The sequence below is a fragment of the Epinephelus fuscoguttatus genome, linkage group LG11 (assembly GCF_011397635.1).
Source record: "Epinephelus fuscoguttatus linkage group LG11, E.fuscoguttatus.final_Chr_v1".
Taxonomy (NCBI): Eukaryota; Metazoa; Chordata; class Actinopteri; order Perciformes; family Serranidae; genus Epinephelus; species Epinephelus fuscoguttatus.
Window position 1 is genome coordinate 3543076 of NC_064762.1, and position 20688 is coordinate 3563763.

The following is a 20688-nucleotide window of genomic DNA, read 5'->3' on the forward strand; positions in this document are numbered from 1 at the left end:
TTCAACGGGAGATGAAACCGCGGGTCATGTTCTGTACAAGAGCTCATCTCTCACTGGAGATTGTGCTGTCGTTGGGGAAAGCGTACAGTGTACCGTGCTGATGAGAGGATATGAACAGGGACATACAGTGCAGCTTCTCCTCGTTTCCTCGCGGAGACGTACAGTAATGAGGCACCTCGCTGAGGCAAGGATGCATCAAAAGTAGGGCTGCAGTAGTAGACGCTGCTGTTTTTGCTCGCCGCTTGTGTCGACGCAAAGGTGCTGCTTTCCATACTTGTGAAATTCACTTGACTTCAGAGCGGTGGTCCTGCTGAGCTTTGCTATGGTGTCAATGCTAACCTGATTTGGGTCTTTGGTTGCTGCTCTGCTGGCCCGCTGCTGAAAGATACTGCTCTCTCTCCTCCTGCATGGCAAATAGAAAAACTAACACAATCGGTGCGTTGGAGAGGAGGGTAAAGTGGTTGCACTCGGTGTCATCATCTGACAGTTTTATATCAAAGCCCAGGGCCAGACAAGAGGTCTCACTGAGGGGAGTCTTCAATTCAGACCTGGTATATAGTCTATTCTGTCTCAATGAGAAACAGTACGTCTGTGTTATTGTAACAGTTATATATGAATTCAGTTAAAATGGATCTGTCAAATTGCATTTTCTAATGCTGAGCTGCTTCTGACAGCGACATCCAGCAGCTCCTCCTGTGCAGCTTTAGTCGGGGGATGAAAAGGGAAGCCGGACTGAGCTGAAACAGTTTGAAACTAATGATAAATTAAGAACTGTTCTCCACAGGAAACGTATTTACGCTCACCCAATATTCTTATCACACATTGCCCATTAGTGATAATTAATTTGGATTAATACAGGCTAGAGAATAATTTATCACCGCTCACAGAATCACAACTTAATAAATGTATCAATTCAGATGACCTGAGTTTAACCTTTGCTACCGCCTGGCTCTGCTGCAAATGCAGACGAATACATAAATTTGAAATGCAGGAGACGGGCGTGAATATTAAGCTCAAAAAGGCGAGATCCAGTTTCACTCGGAAGTCTTGCCTCCAGTCTTGGTGGTTGTGTGGTATCACAAATATAGGAGCAGAATTATTCCAAAAAAACTGCAGATGCATTGTTGTAGTTTCAGTTTACAGTACTTTAAAATATTTTAGATGTAGGATCTTTAATAAACTATTTAAATGATAACTTTTTGATAACTAATTTTCACATGTTTTGTGTTTATGTGACTATTTGGAAAAAACAATATCTGAAACTGGTCCAGTATTGAGTGAGAGAGCTGCAGCTGTCAGTCATAAAACAGGCTGCAATGTAACCACTCTGGGCGTGTTTGCACCGTCACTTAACGTCCACTAAAAGTGTTTGTTTTTACCACTGACAGGCTCGGATTATTATTGTAACTATCTGACAGCATTATTGAAAGGATCCCTACAGAGATCGCTGTTTTTGTTTAAGAGTAAGATCCTTTTTCACCAAACACACCAGACTCCATTTAAATAAACAGTCATTTAAGCGTGTATATGCTAGGGGTGTCCCTGACTAAGAATTTTCATAGTCGGATTTGACAGATTTTTCCTTTAGCCAACTAATCGTCGAATCATGTTGTTTCCCCCTCATTGATTAATGAGCTCATTTACGTCAGTTTCTGCTCCAGAGAAAAGAGCTAAAACACCCAAATAAACAAATTTAATTCTTCAGTTGGCATAATAAGGTAATAATAATAAAAGTAAAAGGGTTATCATTTTATCTTTATCTTTATTCCTTTCACTTCATCAAGGTATGATGCTCTGAGCGCAGACGCGCTGCAGCCTCGTCCATGTCTTTAACAGGAGTTGTTTCTGACCCGTCAGAACTTGCCATTTCATTCACAAATAAACATCCGAAAACATCATCAAAAGGTTTAGAAACAGTTTTCCTTCTTTCTGACTTCAAGTTACTTCATTAATCAACTCGGGTTCATACAAGTTCATCCACACTCTCAATTGTTTGGCACGTCGGACAAAAAGTAGCCAAATAAAAAATCAGAGTCTATCAAGAAATCAATCAGTGGTGAAATGTGTTTCAAAACACTTCAGGTAAACGAATAATCCTTCAAAAAAGTCTGATTTGAGAGCACATACCTCCTCCAAAGTGTTTGTTTATGCGCTCCGCCACCGTAAATCACCGTAGGCCTCGATGCTGCTCTGATGGTCCTGCAGCGCACTCACTCACCTCAGCTTATTTGTATCGAGCAACTGGGTGATTTATTCATGCGTAGTAACGATTATGCCTACTGATTAAACGCACGTGTCATTTTCAATTTTTTATTAACAGAAATTAGGCTGATGTTTGTATCAAAATAGGCTATATATCATGAATTACTAGAAAACAAATACATTCTATGTCAAATCAAGATGTTCAGCAGCAGTGAGCACCCCCATATAGTCAGAATGGTACGGTCTTGTTTCATAACCACATTTTGTGACAGTTCGACAGCGAGACTGGCAGTCAAATCAGACTTCTCCAAATTGAATCACCGAATCATCGACTATTCGGGGTCACCCCTAGTATAGAGGCAGCATGTTTTTACATCTAGCTGGATGAATTTAGGGGTTTATTTCAGCCAAACCAGATACAGTCAGTGACTAGTGACAGAGGGCGTGGTGACGGGGGAGTTAGGAAGGGGCAAAACACAAAGCACATGTTTTTAAACTCACATATAGAGGTGCTAACAACTCACTTGTGGCTAAACAATCTAACATTGTTTGGATAAAGTGTGAGATCCTTTTTGTTTGACCAGAAACTGCCCTGAAAATGCCATCACCAAACCAGCCTCCATTTAAATAAGCAGTAATTTTAGCGTGTATAGAGGCAACATATTTTTACATTTAAGGGGGTGAATTAAGGGTTTGTTTCAACCAAACCAGAGGTGATGATCATTGGAACAATAGAAATAGGGAACCAGGATGGTTTCTGTGAGTTTTATTTTGTTTCTGGCAACTCTGAATGAAGTGTGTTTTACAAAGATAAAATTACTGTTTATTTAAATGGAGTCTGGTGGGTTTGGTGATAGAAATTTTGGGACTGTTTCTGGCTGGACAAAAATAATCTTAATCTTAAACAAAAGGTCTATCTCTGTAAAGATCCTTTCTATAATGTGGTCAGACACTTAGAATAATACTCTGTCAGCCTGTCAGTGGCAAAAACAAGAACCTGTAGTGGACATAGATTGAGGGTGCACAGTTGCCTTCTCGCTCAATACCGGACCAGTTTAAAAAAATCGTTCCCATTAGACACTCAGACACAAACACATGGGAAAATAGGACCAAGGTTGAAAAATGCTGAATTTAATGCCTTTAAGTTCTTGACTGAAATGATTAGAGCTGCAGTTTTGTGCCATGACACACGACACAATAGATTTTGTATTTCCAAGGTATGAAGCTGGGGAAATCTTTCGTCTGTTTAATGTGGGTCTCCTTTCGGAATATGGAAATCTCATAATCATTAGTCATTCTGCACTCAGTCATAAACTAGATGGATTGGAGAGATCAAATTTCTTTTGCACAGCAGTCTGTTTTTATATATTTTTTCTACTGATAATGTCGTATTTATTCTTTAAATATACAAAACAAACCTTGATATGAGTTGATTAATGACAAAGAGTGGGAGAGGCAGAAAGAAAAGAGAGTACACAAGAGAGTATGTGGGCAAAAAGTAAAAGCAAAACTAAACAGGAACTTTCTCAGGCCTGCATTTCATTATAGTTACTTCTTAAATTAATCAAATGCAGATGAACCTCTCTGTGGAGCTGCTTGAATTCATGACTATTTTGGTCAGGATTGAGATCATGATTATTTAACATTAATTCTCATTAACTTTGGAAACATCTTGCATTTATAGATCATCAAGAAAACTCATTATAACAGTAGATTTTCTTGAACTTTGAACAAAGTGCAACTGTGGGCGGCTCATTGGCAGTAATTCTAACTGTAACAGTTAAGGCACTTAAATACTGGCACATTGTCAATAAGAAAAAAATAAAATAATGTCAGTAATGTAATGTAATGCTCCAGGAACACTGTAGTAGGGCTCAAGCACTTTGACCATAACCTGTATTCTCTAGGACGTACAGTTTCTCCAAATGTGGTCGGATATCCGCAGCGATTAACACTGTGTAGCATCAGTTATTTCTTTGGCACAGTCTGAATCTGCAGAGGGAGGCTGCCTGAACGCTGCGGGGGAGAAGAACCCGACTTCCAGACTATATTTGTCTTGTTCCAGGTCCAGATTAATTCACAAAGTTGATAGAACCTTTGCAGTCAGAGCTCCGAGACTTTGGGATGACCTGCCTGAAGAGATCAGGGCCGCAAACTCTGTCTCGTCTTTTAAATCACTTCTTTTTAGAAGTGTTTTTCTGTTATTTTACATATGTTTTAGGTCATTTTAATCCATCCTACCCTGTTTTTACTACATGCCTTGTGTTTGGCTCATAGTCCGTTTCATTCACCAAGGTTCCCAACACATTTCCTTATTTTTGGCAGCCTGCCACAAATAGAAAATCTGCCACCGTGTTTTGATTTTCTATTTTTTGAGCTGGACCATTGATTAGTTGTGCTGTTGGAATATATTGCACCCATAGTGTATAAATGATGGACATAACTACCATGACATCACCCATTGGTTTGTGGACTCCCATTTTGAAGCCTCGAGTTGGCAGTTTGGCTGTCACCATCTTGTTTTTTTGGAGCTACACATGCCTCACAGACAGCCTGTCACTAAAGCAGCCTTGCCTTTAATTGATGAAGTCATGAATGTTGAAATTTAACCACAGAGACCAAAACAGTTTCTTGTACCAGGCTGTAAACATGTTTATGTCTGATATAAAGTTGAGCATTTTAACATGTGGGGGTCTATGGAGATTGACTCTGTTTTGGAGCCAGCCTCAAGTTAGTTAGTTAGTTAGTTAGTTAGTTAGTGCTGTCGTAAATTAAATGTTAGCAGCCCCCCAGAGAGTTTCACCTCATTATGATTTTTTTTGTTTTGTTTTTTAGAAATAAAGTATCTAGATGGTCTGAAAAGTCGCCAAGTTGGTGACACTGAGTGCACCACTGTAAAGGTGGATTTATACTTGTGTGTCAGCCCTACGCATGTGGCCTACACTGTTGTGAGCATTTATACTTGTCCAGTGGTGCGTCTGTGTCACTCTGCAGTTACACCTCCAAAACACACATTAAACACACATTAAACATGGCTTAATAGAGACAGTTTCAAACACAAGTACACAAATCAGCTTCACTATAACTCGCAGCATTCACAGACAAACACTTGTCTTTATCTGGACACATTTTCCCCACAAATACAACATGCTAACGTTATTAGCACAAGCCTATGGCATTTTACATTGTATAAATTAGCCTAGCAGCTAGCAGACTTTTCCTCTACTCATATGAAACCAGGGACAACAGCAACATTTAACAAAAGGAACGTTACACAATTCAGCTCCATTACAGCTCACAAGGTTCACTGACAAAACAACTGTCTTATACTAAACACGTTTTCCAAGCAAATACAACATGCTAACGTTATTAGCACAAGCCTATGGCATTTTACATTGTATAAATTAGCCTAGCAGCTAGCAGATATTTCCTCTGCTCATATGAAGCCAGGATAAATCACACACAAGACTTAAAATGCTATTTTAGTGGAGGCTTTATTGTCTTCACAGTTTATTGTTTCTTATCTGTGAAATAAAGTAAAAGAAGCAGAACCTACAACACAGGTACGGCGTCGATTCAAAGCAGAGGTATAAATCCTGCTTAAAGAACAGGGTTGCACTGGATTTATAACACAAGACAAAACTAGAGCATCATTGCAAAACAGAATGTGGCCCAATAATAGTTTAATCTTGATTATCTCGGTTTTATAATCCCTGGCAGAAAAAAGTGTGATTCACACAGCGTTACCTCTCTGCCTCTCTGTGCAGCACAGGTACAGCCTCACATAGATTCCATGCACTGCTGAATGCTGAAAGGTGGTGTTGACAAACTGGTTACCTTGAGTGCTGATGACCTACTTTAGTTAAATATCAGTGTACTGTTGTTGGAGGTACAACAGGGAGGAATGAGGAGAAATCCAGGACAGACGAACCAAGTAACCACAACAGAAATAGCCCGTAGTACCAAGTACAATTATAAAAATGTTTCTCAGCCTTTTAGCTAATTTATATTTGTTCCACATGGCCCAGTAGCACACATTCTGTGGCCCACTGTGTGTCCTCTGGCTGCAGGCTGCAAACCACTGACAGCACAGATGTTTATACATTTATTGGAACCATGTTTGTGTGCGCTGACCTGTATGTGTAACTGTCTCCCTCGCTCACGCAGGAACACTAAACGCCCTCCTAAAACAGAAGGGCCAGACGACCTCCGAGGGTCCCGTGTGGTCGCTAAACGGTAACCAAGGTGACCGCTGGAAGCAGGCAAAAGTAAGCATCCATCCGACGGCATCCTTCCAGGTGAGACCGACAAACTTAATCAATCCGATACGCAGCAGCATTCCTCTTGTTGCCCTCTATTTTCTTCCCTGACTGTGTTTGTATGCCGAAGTATTAGTTTCCTCGGGGGCGGCATATTGATGTAGCGCTTCACAAGCTGTGATATTAAGCAGAGAAGTGGACATTGTTTGCTACTGAGAAAGCAATATCACTCACGCTTTGCCATCAGGATGCCTAATCTTTGCGAGTAGCGAATATAGAACTGCAATATTCTCCATCATTTTTACGACTGCAGTTGTGGAAAGTAATTATATTTTCAGCTGCACTTCTGTTTCTTTTTTTTTTTTTTTTTTGTTCCCACTGTCACTTCTAAGTGCACCACGGGCTTTCTTCATTTTAAATTTTGTGACATTAAAAACTGGAACAACAGCCACCTGCTGTTATATTTCATAAGCTAAATTACACTGTGTACTTGCTTTTAGATTTTATCTTACGGCAGTGCTAATTTTCTTGTTTTTGTGGTCGATCCAGAACATATAATATGACAAACATGTTTATCTCTCCGCAGGTGGTACTCGAGGGTATCCGGGGACCGGGCATCGAGGGAGACATCGCCATCGATGATGTCACGCTGGAGGAAGGGGAATGTCGAGACCCACCGCCCAGTAAGTAGCACAGCATTCCCGCCTCCTCCATCCCCTCTCGTCTGTCCCTCTTATCTGAGCTCCGGGCTCTCGCTCTGACTCCTTGGACAAGGTTGAGATTTACGAGAGGGGATCTAATCTTAGACAGTTGCCAGCATTGAACCACCATCTCATTGGGAGAACACGGTTGCCACAGCAACAGTGTTGTAATCACATGAATGATAGCCACGCCGGCTGAGTGGAGCACTGTAATTGCGCTGCAGGAACAAACAGAAGGTAAAAACAGGAAACAGGACACAGAAAAGAGCCTGCAATTGACAAGGTGATATTTGTAGCCAAATGCTCTTTGATTTAATTCGTGTTATTTATGGCTGGAGGAACATTATTCCCAGAAGCTTCTCAAACTGAGGCATCCCTTTAACACAGCAGAGATGAATCAGGGTGATCTGTTTTCATTTTTCATGTCTTTCCTATTCATTTTATTACTGCGAGATTTTTATTCGGCTTATATTTCATTTGGATCCATTATGATTCAAAGTGACAGCATTAATTCATTTGGAGGATAATGCAAAGAATTAAGCATCTCTGTCTGACATGATGAATCTTATGTGACTTTCTGTGATATAAGAGGGAAAAATGAGAACTATCTCATGGAGGTGACTGATGAAGACTCAGAGTAGCTTTTTTAGGATCTGCTCACACAGGTTACTTATGCTTTAAAGGAATGACTCAACGTTTTGGGGAATACATTCATTCATTCTGTTGCATAGAGTTAGTCAAGAAGATCGATGCCACTCTCGTGTCTGTAAATTATAAACTGGAGTCAGGAGACGGTTAGCTTAGCTTAGCTTAGCTTAGCTTAGCTTATTTTACATACAGAAAGCAGAGGGAGATAGTTAGCCTGGTTCTAAACTGAGGTAACAAAATCACCTACTCACACCTTAATGTCTTGTTTGTACATCATTTGTGGAGGGGGTTTAGGTGGGGGGGCTAATACAAACACTCAACACTCATTCATTCATACCTAAACAAAAGCATGGGTCAACTTGCACTGACTACCAAAGCAACTTATGTGACCGTACCCAAAATGACATATATTACAGTTAAAATATACCGTTCTTGAGGCAACTGTGGCTCAGTACTTAGAGCGGGTCATCCACTAATGGAAGATCGATGGTTTGATCAGCAGCTCCTCCAATCCATCCACATGTCAAAGTATCTTTGGGAAAGATACTGAGCCCCAAATTGCGTGTGAGTGGTTACTGAATAGCAGGAGGCACCATGTATGGCAGCCTTGGCCACCAGTGTGCGAATGTGACATGTAGTGTGAAAAGTACTTTAAGTGGTCAGAATACTAGAAAGTTGCTATACAAGTGTAGTCCATTTACCATCGAACAGTCGCAGTTTTAAACACGTTAACTTCATGAAATGGTCACAGTTCCGCTCCAAAAGGATCTGGTTAGGTTTCGCACAAACATCACGGTTCAGCAATAAATTAGCACTAGTACTATTAGTACTATGCTACAGTATGTTGTTATTAAAAGAAGTCAACCTTGACACCAGACTCTGGGGTGAAAGTCCTGTGCTCGATTGACCTATCCACCATCTATCCCGCTCACCATATAGGGGCGAATTTGATTTTTGTACAACATTAAGCGGCACAGCATCTGCAGTGAGGCAGGTGCTGTGCTGGACTGTCATGGTGAAGAGGGAGCTGAGCCAGAAAGCTTTCGATTTACTGGTCCATCTACGTCCCAACCCTCACCTACGGTCATGAGCTCTGGGTAGTGACTGAAAGAATGAGGTCACGGATACAAGCGGCCGAAATGAGTTTCCTCCGTGGGGTGTCTGGGCTCAGCCTTAGAGATAGGGTGAGGAGCTTGGACATCCGGAGGGAGCTCGGAGTGCTCCTTCACGTTAAAAGAGGTTAGTTGAGGTGGTGTGGGTATCTGATAAGGATCCTCCTGGGCGCTTCCCGCTGGATAGGAGGCCCCGAAGCGAACCCAGAACATGCTGGAAGGATTACACAGCTTGTCTGGTCTGGGAGCGCCTCAGGGTTGGGGTTTGGGTTAACTCCAGGAGTAGCTGGAAAGCATTGCTGGGGAATACTGGAATACTTTGCTCGGCCTGCTGCCCCAGCCACTCGGCTTTGGATAAGTGGTTGAAAATGGATGGATGGATGGATACATCACTTCCTCCTCTACTGCTGTAATAATTACTATGGCCACTGGTATGGGTCGTAATAAGCTGCCTGCACACTCGACCGGTTTGGTCATTTTTTCAGTGAGAGCAGGCAACCACCTTCCGCCACACCAAATTCTACTCTAAAAATTTAGTCTCAGTTACTTTTTTGAAATCCACATGAATCACTTTTCAGCACTTAAATAAAAGCACTTAAAAAACCTTAAAAGAAAATACATCACCTCTGAAGCTGACGCTCTTGTTGTTTCCTTCTTTGAAAGCCAGTGGTGAAGAACACCAGGAGCAGATGCCAGGAGTTGAGTTTTCGTTAAACTGGAATTATGACTGGTGTGTTAATGACGTGCCAAATTAATCAGAGCACACAAGGCCAAATTGCCTTCTCGGTTACCATATGGCCAGCTGCTGACACGCAATGTAGCATTTAAAAGGCTATTTTTTTAAAATGGAGTCTGGCGCAGTGCTCTCCACCCACAGAAGACGCACTGTGGCTACATTACATCACTTCCAGCGAACTTCATAAAGAACAGTGAGAGGAAAACAGCATCACCGATCTGTTTTAGCCAAATATTCTCTGGTCTAGCTCAGCAAAGAACACGAATTCTCCAAATCTATCAGCATGTTGTTCAACACAGCCCGTTTGTAACTGGTAGCCTACCAACGATGTTATGCTCACATGACCTGTTCAGCTGACTTCAGAGTTTAGATAACACTCTGCTGTCCTGCAGTTAATACAGACATGAACTGACCACAGACACGTGCCTTGTTCATGGTCTCATGATGGTGATATTAAGCATTATTTTTGGTATTAAAAAGCGATTTTTATGACCTGTGCAATTCTAGGGGAAACACTGCAGTGGTATCAATCCTGTCTACTAACTCTTGGCAGGAAAGTGAGTAAGCATTTTTCCCAAAATGGTGAACTATGCCATCAAAACACACTTGACTCATTACTGTACATGTATGTGTTCTGTTGTGTCTGGTGTGTTTGTGTTTCCTTCTCTGGAGTATATAAAACCAACAGCTGTCATTATTTTCTGTTTCTTTTCCTCCTCCCTTTGTAGATCTCAGCTCCAAGGATCCACTCACCTCCTCCCATATATGGCTGCTATGCATCACCTTGGTGATGACCCTCCTGGAAGGTCAGAGGTGACCCTTCTCTCCGTCATCTCAGAGGCGAATATTCAGACCCACCGTCTGTGAACTATACCCTCGGCATCCAATCACCAAAGATTCATGCATCCTGAAAGCAGCAGGGGTCCCCTGACAGACCACGGACGGACTGGAATTAACGAAAGACAGAAAAAATCGTGATTAAAAAAGTTACACAAAAAGTAATAAAGAAGATGCGCTAATTTTTTAAAAAGAGACCTCTTTTACAGAAAACACTCCTCGGTGCGGGACTCTGGACGTCTTTACGAGCACAAAGACAGGTGGGCGATGAACAAGCCTGGACTTTGGCGAAAGAGTTCACAAGCGTCGAGGGAGGACAGTTTGTAAAGCACAAGAACAATTTTATGAAGTTATGAAAATATCTTTGGAAGGCGGCGGAACATAGACACTGCTGACTTTTTGAAGAGGAAATAACATTTTCCCTGCTTACAAACACATGGAATCAGACTTTTCTCTGTGTATCTTTATCTTCATTTTCTCGCACCAGATGCCAATCACCGACACTTTGTTTTTCACTCTAGCCCGGCCTCACATCACACCTTGGCATTTCTTTATCTGCTTGGTGCTGTACTGTAGAAAAACAAGGACTCTGGCAACATTTAGTTCTGTCTGCTTACTCCCCTGTAGCTGCCTATGTATCTATTAACACTGTGCTCACGAGTCCAAGTGGCCAACCGACGGTATGGTGGCAGAACAATGAAAGCAGAAGAGGCAGCGGAGGTGTAGAGAGCTCGGACTGGAGGGCAGAGAGGAGGAGCTGGAGAGAGAGGGAGAACAGAGAGGAGGGATGAGGAGGAACAGGCAGAGAGTAGAGAAAGGTCCGATTAGTGAGGCCTGACTCGAATATCCAGTCGGCGGTCCGCCTGTGGAACAGAAGCCACTTTACTTTCTGCCATGAAACAAAGTGCCTTCAGATTACAAACCGAATCGTGAGCCTGGGTGTTAATCAACATCGAACACATCTCTGTTCATGTTTCCTCTGATGGGCTATTTTCTACATGTTTCTTTTGCCCCACAAGTGCTGATGGGAGGGCATGCGTGTTCAGAGGGGGTATGCGGTAGCGGTCCACCCGGATTTAACTCCTGATGGGACAGTTGCGTGTGTGCGAGTGTGTGTATGTGTGTGTGTTTGTGTGTGTGCATGCGCCTAAAGCCTATGCCTACGCGTAGTTCGGTGTGAGGGCAGCCGACCAGGCGGTGCTGGCAGACCAGGTTTGGAAACAATTTGGATAAAAACGGCAGCAACGGTGAAAGTGAGGCTCTGGATCGTGTTTTTTTTTTTTGTTTGTTTGTTTTTTCGCAGAAAGACGAGATGACGCAGGAGGATAAAGACACTTCGTCGAATGAATATCCCACTCTCTCTTCCCATAATTCTCCCTCCCTGCGGGCGAGCATTTTTTAAACAAAAGAACAACTGCTGAATAAAACATTGTACAGGGAGGAGAGTAGGAACTTTGGGACTGCAGGCTCGTCATGAGGGTGATACGCCTCGCCCCTATCCTCCACCATTTCTATGGAACAATATGAGAATAAAAGATAATAATGACCATAATAATAGTCATGATATTTTATTACTCTAGCGAGAATGTTTCTCTGCTTTTACACAAACTGTGAAGATTGACTGTGGAAGATCTACCTGAGACCATAACCTTAACCAGCGGGGTTTTTAAAAAATGTATTGTAAAAAAGAGAAAACAAGAAAATGAAAAATTCCGTTCATTGTTGGTTATGACAAATGTTTTGAGGACTTGTGTCTTGTTTCTTATTTTTTCCGTTGAAGATGACTTAACTTCCTTTCTCTTCTTGTTGTCTCCCTTTGCATTGCTTAAGTATCAAAGCTGATGGAAGCATAAGAAGTAAACCAATTTGGTAACTGTATAACTTGTAAATGTTAAAGAAGCTCTATTCAAAGGTTTATGATAAATGTTTTATGTTGGAGTACAGGAAGCACAACATACAGTTTAAGGTCTCGACATATAAAAATCCATTTTATATTTCTCTGCACATACGTGACCTACTCCCACAGGCTTTCCAACACAAGTCCACGTTTGACAGCAGACTGATCATTTTTTACTCGTTACATTCATATTTATAGCGCAACCAGAACACTGAAGGACACAAAGGGAACCCAGAGTATAAGTGAAGTCTTCATGGGTGCAGACTGGGTGCAGGTTCAGCTTGGTGTTGTGGTTGTTCAGCATATGTAGCCTCTTCTGTGGAAGCCTGGGTCGGTCCGAGTGGGTCATGTACATGTGTGAGCATAAAGCTGTGTACAATAGGTGTGATAAGAAACTGATACATGTAAAGAAGATAAATACGCTGAGCAAAACAGAGCAGAATGATGAGCATTTCAGGGCATCCTTATAATATCATTATGGTCTGTGTGATGTTATTGCAGAGACATAATCACAGCTATTATCTGCTCTCCATTTCTGTTTGTTTCCTTTCATTCCTGTGTTTTTATTTTACGTACGGCCCAGATCACAATGAATGTAAATGGAGTTCTGGGGGGAGTTCTTTTTTTACGGTCTTACTAGATGTAATGTTTTACTAAAACATATGTTTTTGTGTGCTTTTGATGATGAGAACTTTCAGACTTTCATAGGTTGTTTTGGACACGTCAAGAACATGAAGTTCATCTGACTTTGACACAATTTCCAAAAAATAAAAAATAACAAGCTCAGATTAAATATCCATTAGCTAGTAACTATATCCTGCTGCGGTATAGTGAGAAATGAAAAGTGCCAAAGTGCCCCGTGCAGTCGTCACTGTCACTGAGTATGGACATGAGTTCCTTAAGATATTTGGGTAACTGTTCCTTTTACGACCACCCCGAGCGCCTGGTCAGTCCTGATGTGATAATAGCTCCACCTTTAATGAATGATTCAAAATTACAGCTGGATTTAAATGAAAGGACACCTTGGATATCACTTGGGTATTTAGGTCAAAATTGTAGTTTAGGGAAACAAGTGTATTCATTTTCTGAGATCCAGTTAGCTTAGCTTAGCTTAGCACAAAAAAGACTGAAAACAGGGGGAAACTGTTAGCCTGCCACTGTCCGAAGATAACAAAACCTGCCTAATATTTAACACCTGTCTTTTCGCTTGTTTACTTCGTACAAAACCTGAAGTACTACTTATATGTACTTAGTTGCGTAATACGCAAATTTTACAGGGTAGTGTTGTTTCAAATCAAACATGGCCATTGCGCACTTACCAGAATTTCCAACCTCAATTAAGTTTCTTCCTCTCAGCGAATTGCAACCGAAGGTGCATAAACATCAGAGATAACATACGCCCACAGATCAAATATCTTAAGCCACAACATTTGTAGTTTCAATGCCTGATGATATAATGTCCAACTGTTAGCTAGCTAGCAAGCTAACGTTAGTATTCATGTTATTGTTAGCAGTACTGAATTATTACACAATTTATCCAATAAACAAACATCGTGCCTCTATCTGACAACAGTATAGTCCGTTCATGAAAAATTCACAGGTATACCTTAGCTTAAATTTGTCCAATGCTTTAGTGTTCACAGTGGTAGAGTCCCTGGCCGCCATTTCAAAAGTTTGAATTGTGTTTGTGGTCCCACCCGTACCGCTAACTAGCCAAAATGGTGACCATTGAGAGTGTCCAATGTGCCAAACTCAACTTTATGACCTTTACAACCGCACCATCTGGGTACTAATTAGGGCTGCCACTAATGATTGTTTTCATTGTCGTCTAATCTGTAAATTATTTCTTCGATTAGTCGACTAATCATTTCATCGAAAAATGTGTTAAAATGTTGAAAAATGTCGGTGTGTCTCGGCCAAACCCCAAAATTACATCAACTAATGTCTTGTTTCGTACTCACGCCAAAGGGTTTTAGTTCACTGTCTCGGGAGAGTGTGTAAAGCTGCCAATATCTGAACGTAAGAAGCTGCAGTAAGAGTATTTTGGGTACTTTTATAGTACTTTTCTATGAAAAATGACTCAAACCGATTAGTCATCTACTAAAATAGTCACCGATTATTTTAATAGTCGATAAGTCATCGATTAGTCGACTAATCGTGGCAGCCCTAGTACTAATAAGACACAGCATTTTGCCGTTCTTCTTAGTGTGAACGCGCTCAAACTAGCAAGTCTAAGTACAGAAGTGTCCCATCTTTGTATATGTCAAACAAACGAGATATACTGTACGTGCTCATAAGCAAACATCAGGGGATATTTTGTCATTTTCGGACAGAGCAAGACTGTTAGCTGTTTTTCTTGTTTTTTTAGTCTTTATGCTAAGCTAAGCTAACTGGCTGCTGGCTGTAGGCCTGTATTTATGGTACAGAAGTCGTTGGCTTTTCTGTCCTAGGATGGTTAAGACATGACCTGCCCCACTCTGCCTCTAATTGCTTTACCCTCCCCAACCCAACCAATGAAGGCAACGTGTACTAGCCAATCAGAAGGAGAGTAGGGCAGGTCATGCCTTCGTCATCCTAGGACAGGGGAAGGCAACCTGCAGCTCTGGAGCCATATACGACTCTTTAGCCCCTCTGCAGTGGCTCCATTTGGCTTTGAGAAAAAAATGTAAATTGTAAAAATGTGTAGCCTATGCACTGAATTAATAGGAAGAAAATAAAGTTTGAACATTTGGTCAACTAAAATGTCATGCGCCATTGTCCTCTAAATTTACCAAACCTTGACCACAGTGGCTCATCTAGAGCCTCCCTAGCTAGGCTAACAATGGATTCCAAATTCATAAAAGTAAAAGTCTCTGAGGAAAATTTAGAATTTAATAGTGCATGGATGGATTAGTTTGCTTTCTCCGCCAACGCTGCAATGTTAAAGTACCAAAAACATCACAGCCAACTGCAGAGGAGCCATCTTGTGTTAAAACATGTTTTTGAATGCTTATTTTGATTTATTTTAATGTTGTTGGCTAATTTGGACTTCATACGCAGTGTTACCATAACATTTAGATATGTTTTGCGGCTCCAGGAGGATTGTTCTTAATTATATTAGGTGAAAAATGTTTCTTTAAGGTTTCCGACCCCTGTACAGATGGCAGTCGTATCAATCTTCTCACCTAACTCTCAGCAAAAAAGCAAAAAGGCGTACTACCCCAAAAGTCAAACTGTTGTTTTAAAATAACCTGAGTTTGAAAAATTTCTTCTTTATAGTATATATTCGCCTTATTGTGAAATTAGTTTGTGTGTGTTGTTGTGTGAGTTATGTCAACATCAGCCTTTCAAAAACTACTGCAGACCTTTCATCCTACTTTTGTGGTGCATATTATTAAGTTCTGGGTACATTCACACGTATCCGCAAAACTTTCATCTGCACGAAGGAAATCTTCACAAAACCACGTCTGAAATTCGACAGCAAAAGGAATCATTGTTTGTTTCTGTGGTATTAAAGCTCTCACCATATCCTTTATTTCCATTTCTGTGCAATCCACACACCCTGTGTCAGCCTGTGCCCTCTGTGTACAGCAGAGATGTGAGTCTGGTGAGTAGCTTACACTCTCAGCTTGGCGCTATTTATTGATAAAAGTCCTCTAAGCTACTTCAAAGTACAATTGAAGGGGATTAACAGTTTTTTGAATATGTAAACAGTGTTGTGTTTACTGACTTTATTTTGATGATTAGAGGCTTCTGTAGTCATGGAAGGTGTGAAGTGCTCGTATAAACTAACGAGGGGAAATGGGTTGGAGGTATTTGTGGCTTGTGATTAGTTTGGGAGCCGAATGTGTCCATGTGTGCCAAGTGTTTCATCACTGTGCCTGGGCCCGAGATATTTGGTGTGTGTTGTTTTTCCCACCAGCGCGTACAGTATTAGATGTTTCTCACAGGAGCCACTTAAGTTTGACACTCATGCAAGAGTTTGCAGCTGTGGTGATAGTGCCATGAATTTTAATAGAGGGTTACAGAAATAAAATGACTGTACCTTTTTTTTCCTCTCTCTTTTCTTTTTGGTAGACCGATCCAGGAATCTATTAAGTTCAGTACTGGAAAACTCTTTTACAATAACATCAAATTTAGAAGTCTCAGTTTACTTATGGGGTGTATATACTACAGGTACTGCGACTAATACAGCTGTCTGGTATTAAATACTGCACTGTGGCACCTCTTTCGTTCATGCTTCACAGTTACTGGTTTAATCACCAGCCGACTAGTAACATCTAGTCACATTCATGCAGGTGTACAGTGATTTGCTTATGCCAGTATTTGCTGCGACAGCTCCCTCTACCAACCAGACCTCCGTCTTATGTGCTTTATTCACGCTGTTATTAATCTTACAGAGTTTTAATGTTCATGTTTGTGTTTATTAAGGTTGAGATTCTCCCAGCAGAGTCCTTATTGCTGCTCATATTCTTTTAGAGCTCCCTCAAACAGCAGAGGCTTTTTCACCAAATCATTAATTCCATAATTTTAGCTTAGTTTTTTTTTTAGGTTCGTTTAGGTTATTTGCACATACATGTAAAGAAAAGACAAGAAAAAAGAAATTAGAGGTTTAAACATTGTGCAGGAGAGTTTAGAAGCTGAAAATGGCTCATGAAGATACCTCCCCTAGTAAATAGCAACAAATATACATAAAAAGAACAATAAAAGCGCTAGGATAGGCAGAAATCTGGAGAAGCACCTGCTGCTCTCCCCTCTCTGACCTAAGCCCCTCCCACCAATCAGAAACGGGCACACACGCGCTTCATGCAGTTACCCAATGTTCCGATACTTGAACAGTTGCCCGCAGCGCAGCCTTTGCGTGCTGTCTTGCCTCGCTCTCTCATTCTCCATTTATTAGACCACAAATCAGACAACAATTAGCTAGCCGCACACCCCACCGCTGTGGACTGCCTCCCCAGGAGGAGAGCAGGCAGCAGCTTGTGTAATGGACCTTTGGTTGGCAGTTGTCGAGCTAGAAGTTGGCCAGTGTGGGCTGGTGGCCAACAGCAGCATAGGGTCTAACCTGTGTAGAGGCAGCAACAGAAAGTTTGATTTGGCTGGGGGGCCGGGTCGTCCACTGGCCTCGAGTTGTGGTTAGCGCTTGCTGGATTCGGGTTGCTACAGCTGCCGACTGGGGGTCCATCCTCCAAAGCTGCTGCCCGCTCTCGTCCTGGTGAGGTGGTTTGTAGCGGTGGGGATTGAGGCAGAGAATACTTTGATTCAACGCTCTAGCTAACGTTAGCTACATAAATGTGAACTTGAAGCCACAGCCGTGAGCCTTTGGTTTCGGTTAGCAGGAGGCTATACTATCAGCAACATTGTCTGTCTTTCTCTGAAACACTTTGCAGATACTGACGCGTTTTTGTTTTTTTTCCGTTTATTGTCAGACTCTCATTTTGATAAGTCCATCTCTGTTTGTCTTGATTGCTTTGCAGTGTCGGCAGAATGCTGGAATAGCAACTTGCTCTGCAGGATTCATTGCCATTGAATCAGACTTTCACCATCTGAAGAGACGTTGAGGGGCATCTGCATTTATAGAACAGGTCTGAAATGACCTGTGATTGGTCAAAATCTCCCATGACAGGCTAGATTTTATTAAGCCTGAAAACTGAACCACAGGTGCAGGTGTCTAGTTTACTCTCAGACCACTTAAATTCCAGTATGCTCAAGGGTTATTATGGGATTTATACCATGTAATGCTGAAATTAAACTGCCTACCCCAGCTTTAAGTGTCAGGTTAAAACCATTAGACTGAAAATGCACCGTAGAATCACATAAAAACTAAAGTACTGAACCTTGTAGTTTCAGCAAATCCTAAACATTATAAATGAGGTGTTTGGGTCAGTTGTATTGCATTGCATTACATCGTCCTGGTCACACTAGAAATTGCCTTTTTCTGTGTAACACTGCTGCAAACAAACAGCAAGTCGATCGTTATTGCATGGGGAAAGGCAAGAGCCATTTGGTAGGTGGGAGGAGAGAAGCAGTACAGTTTACAGAGACAGAAATAGTGTTTTCCTTTTAAAATGCAGTTTCACCGTCTTCGCTGAGAAAATGACACATCTGACTCTCTGCCTTCGTGTAACATGAAAGGTACATGTTGGTCTTAATTGAACTGAGGTGGAAATAACCTATCGTCTGATAATTTAAGGACCAAGGAAACAAACAATGAGCGGGCTTTTTTTCGCTGCTGTTAAACCCAAGATGAAAATCAGTTATTTCCTTTGACAAATACACAAAAGAATTATGCAGTTGTGCATGAATGTACCCAGTGCTTACATTAATACCATTAAAATGGAGCCACTGTAGCATTAGAGGATGTGGCCTGTGAGGGTTTGTGCAGGCTGCAGATTGAACATAATTGCTGCAACATGATGCAGCGTGCTGAAACAATTTCCCAGGTTCTTTGGTGAATTTGATTAAACCTATCCATGTGAGTAGAACCATGACCAGTTGCTATGTGGGGAAATGTAATTTAAAACAAAGTATTGCCTTAATTCCTAGAAAGTGCATACCTTGTAATATTCTAAAGTACAAGTGGCAAAGATCTCGCTTCAATTTGTTTTTCAGTCGTGCTGCTGAACTTCTTGAAAGGTGTTTTTAAAGCGATTCAGCTGTAATTTTCACAGTTTTATCCACTTACACACAGCTATAATCACCTGGTTAGGTATTATTCTTACCATGTATTTAAATGCTTAATACCTAGTGCTTCAAGGGTCTCTAAAAGGAACAGTCCCGGCATTTCTTTCTGAGTGGAAATGTTCTCATTTTCTGTTCAACCTAAGAAGGGCTTTGTCACATTGTGCCATTCATCGCGCTATTTTAGCTCCCCGAATAACCATCCAGTTCCACAAGCATGATATAATTGCAGCTGGTAGCCCCAATTATCACGACACACACCCTGCTTTCTTGGTATTGATTCAGCAAAAGAGAAGTGGTGCCAGCAGTGGGTGGGGGGAGGGGGGTGTTGTGGTTAGGCACGACCAGCGTCGGCTCGGAGAATTGGCAGTCACAGTGGATTTGGCAGAAAAGTGTTGATACGAGGGACTCAAACAGGAACAAAATGTCAGTCATATTAAACCTGAGACATTACCACTGTGTTGAATGTGTTTTCAAGAGTAAAATTGCCATCTTAATGCGTCGAGCTTCTTTCACTCTCGCACAGTGGCTAGGCAGCAGTGAGTGACTTCTCGACAGGAGGCTGACTGCAGTCTCAATAAATAACTGGGAAAGGTAGACACATTTCAGAGATCTCATTTTACTCTGTCAGGGAAGAAGCACTATGTCGCTATTTGATGGCGTGGCTGCTCAGTGTGACAACTTCACCAGTGGGAAAACTGCCACCTCTTGGTACCTTATTGTCTCTCGCGTTGGAGCGAATCTCACGACTCCTCGATGGAATCACAGGGCCAGGCGGGAGCAACATGACTGCTCGCACAGACTCCATTTTTACTTGTCCAGTTATTTACCGTCAGCGCCACAGACTGCGCGCAGGATGACAAAACGAAGATGTAGAGAAATCGCCCCCCCTCGCTCTTGAAAAGACCCCTGGAAATAATAAGAATTGATGCTGTAATATCGAGGTTGTTAAGAAAGCTGTGTTTCAGTGATGTTATTTATCTTGTTCTGTGCCGACACCCTGTAATGATGACCTGTCACTCTTCTCTGTTTTGTGCTCTATATTTATATATGATCAGGCTTCTTTTTCACTGTATTTCTTTGGATTTATCACCCATTTTTTGTGCCATACCTGCAACTAATGAAAAAATAAAGAAAAGGAATATTTTATGGGCTGTGTCAAATAAATTTTCCAACGACAGTACAAGACTGGAGCATAATAAAGTGTGACACAATAGCATAGAGTAGAACACAGTGTCCCGTATTATATGCTTCAACACAAATCCTCTTGTTTCTGTGGCTCGCCTGTACTTGACACCTCTGTCCTCGTAGTTTTTCAAAGGGAAAGCCAAGTTATTCCCACAGTGACCACCTGTCTCCCACTCAAAGGGCCGAAGACAAAAGCTTTTGTGTTGTGCAAATTGTTCTTTTGACAGTACTCCCCAGTTTGTGGTTCTTCTGAGGAGCTAGCATGCTTGCTTTCCTCTCGGAGTTGAGAGCGTGTGAGTGATTGTGGCGAGAAAAGGACATCTGAGGGAAAGACTGAGGAATAACAATGGTGTGCGGAGGGGCTTGAAAGTCATCCAAAGGTTAGCCAGCAGGGGCCTCCCGATTGAGGAGAGCTTACAGAGCTGAAGCTACTGTACACAGTCTGAAA

At 41.7% G+C, this 20688-nt stretch overlaps 1 protein-coding gene across 1 annotated transcript in view; it reads left to right on the top strand.

Annotated features, from left to right (window-relative positions):
* LOC125897557 (MAM domain-containing glycosylphosphatidylinositol anchor protein 2-like) overlaps positions 1 to 20185 on the top strand; it is a 118185-nt gene extending 98000 nt beyond the window's left edge. Inside the window, exons 9-11 of the mRNA XM_049590961.1 lie at positions 6370 to 6500; positions 7048 to 7144; positions 10387 to 20185. Of these exons, the coding sequence (XP_049446918.1) occupies positions 6370 to 6500; positions 7048 to 7144; positions 10387 to 10475 (317 nt within the window). The 3' untranslated portion in view covers positions 10476 to 20185. The remainder of the gene's footprint in view (positions 1 to 6369; positions 6501 to 7047; positions 7145 to 10386) is intronic.
* The last annotated feature ends 503 nt before the right edge of the window (positions 20186 to 20688 follow it).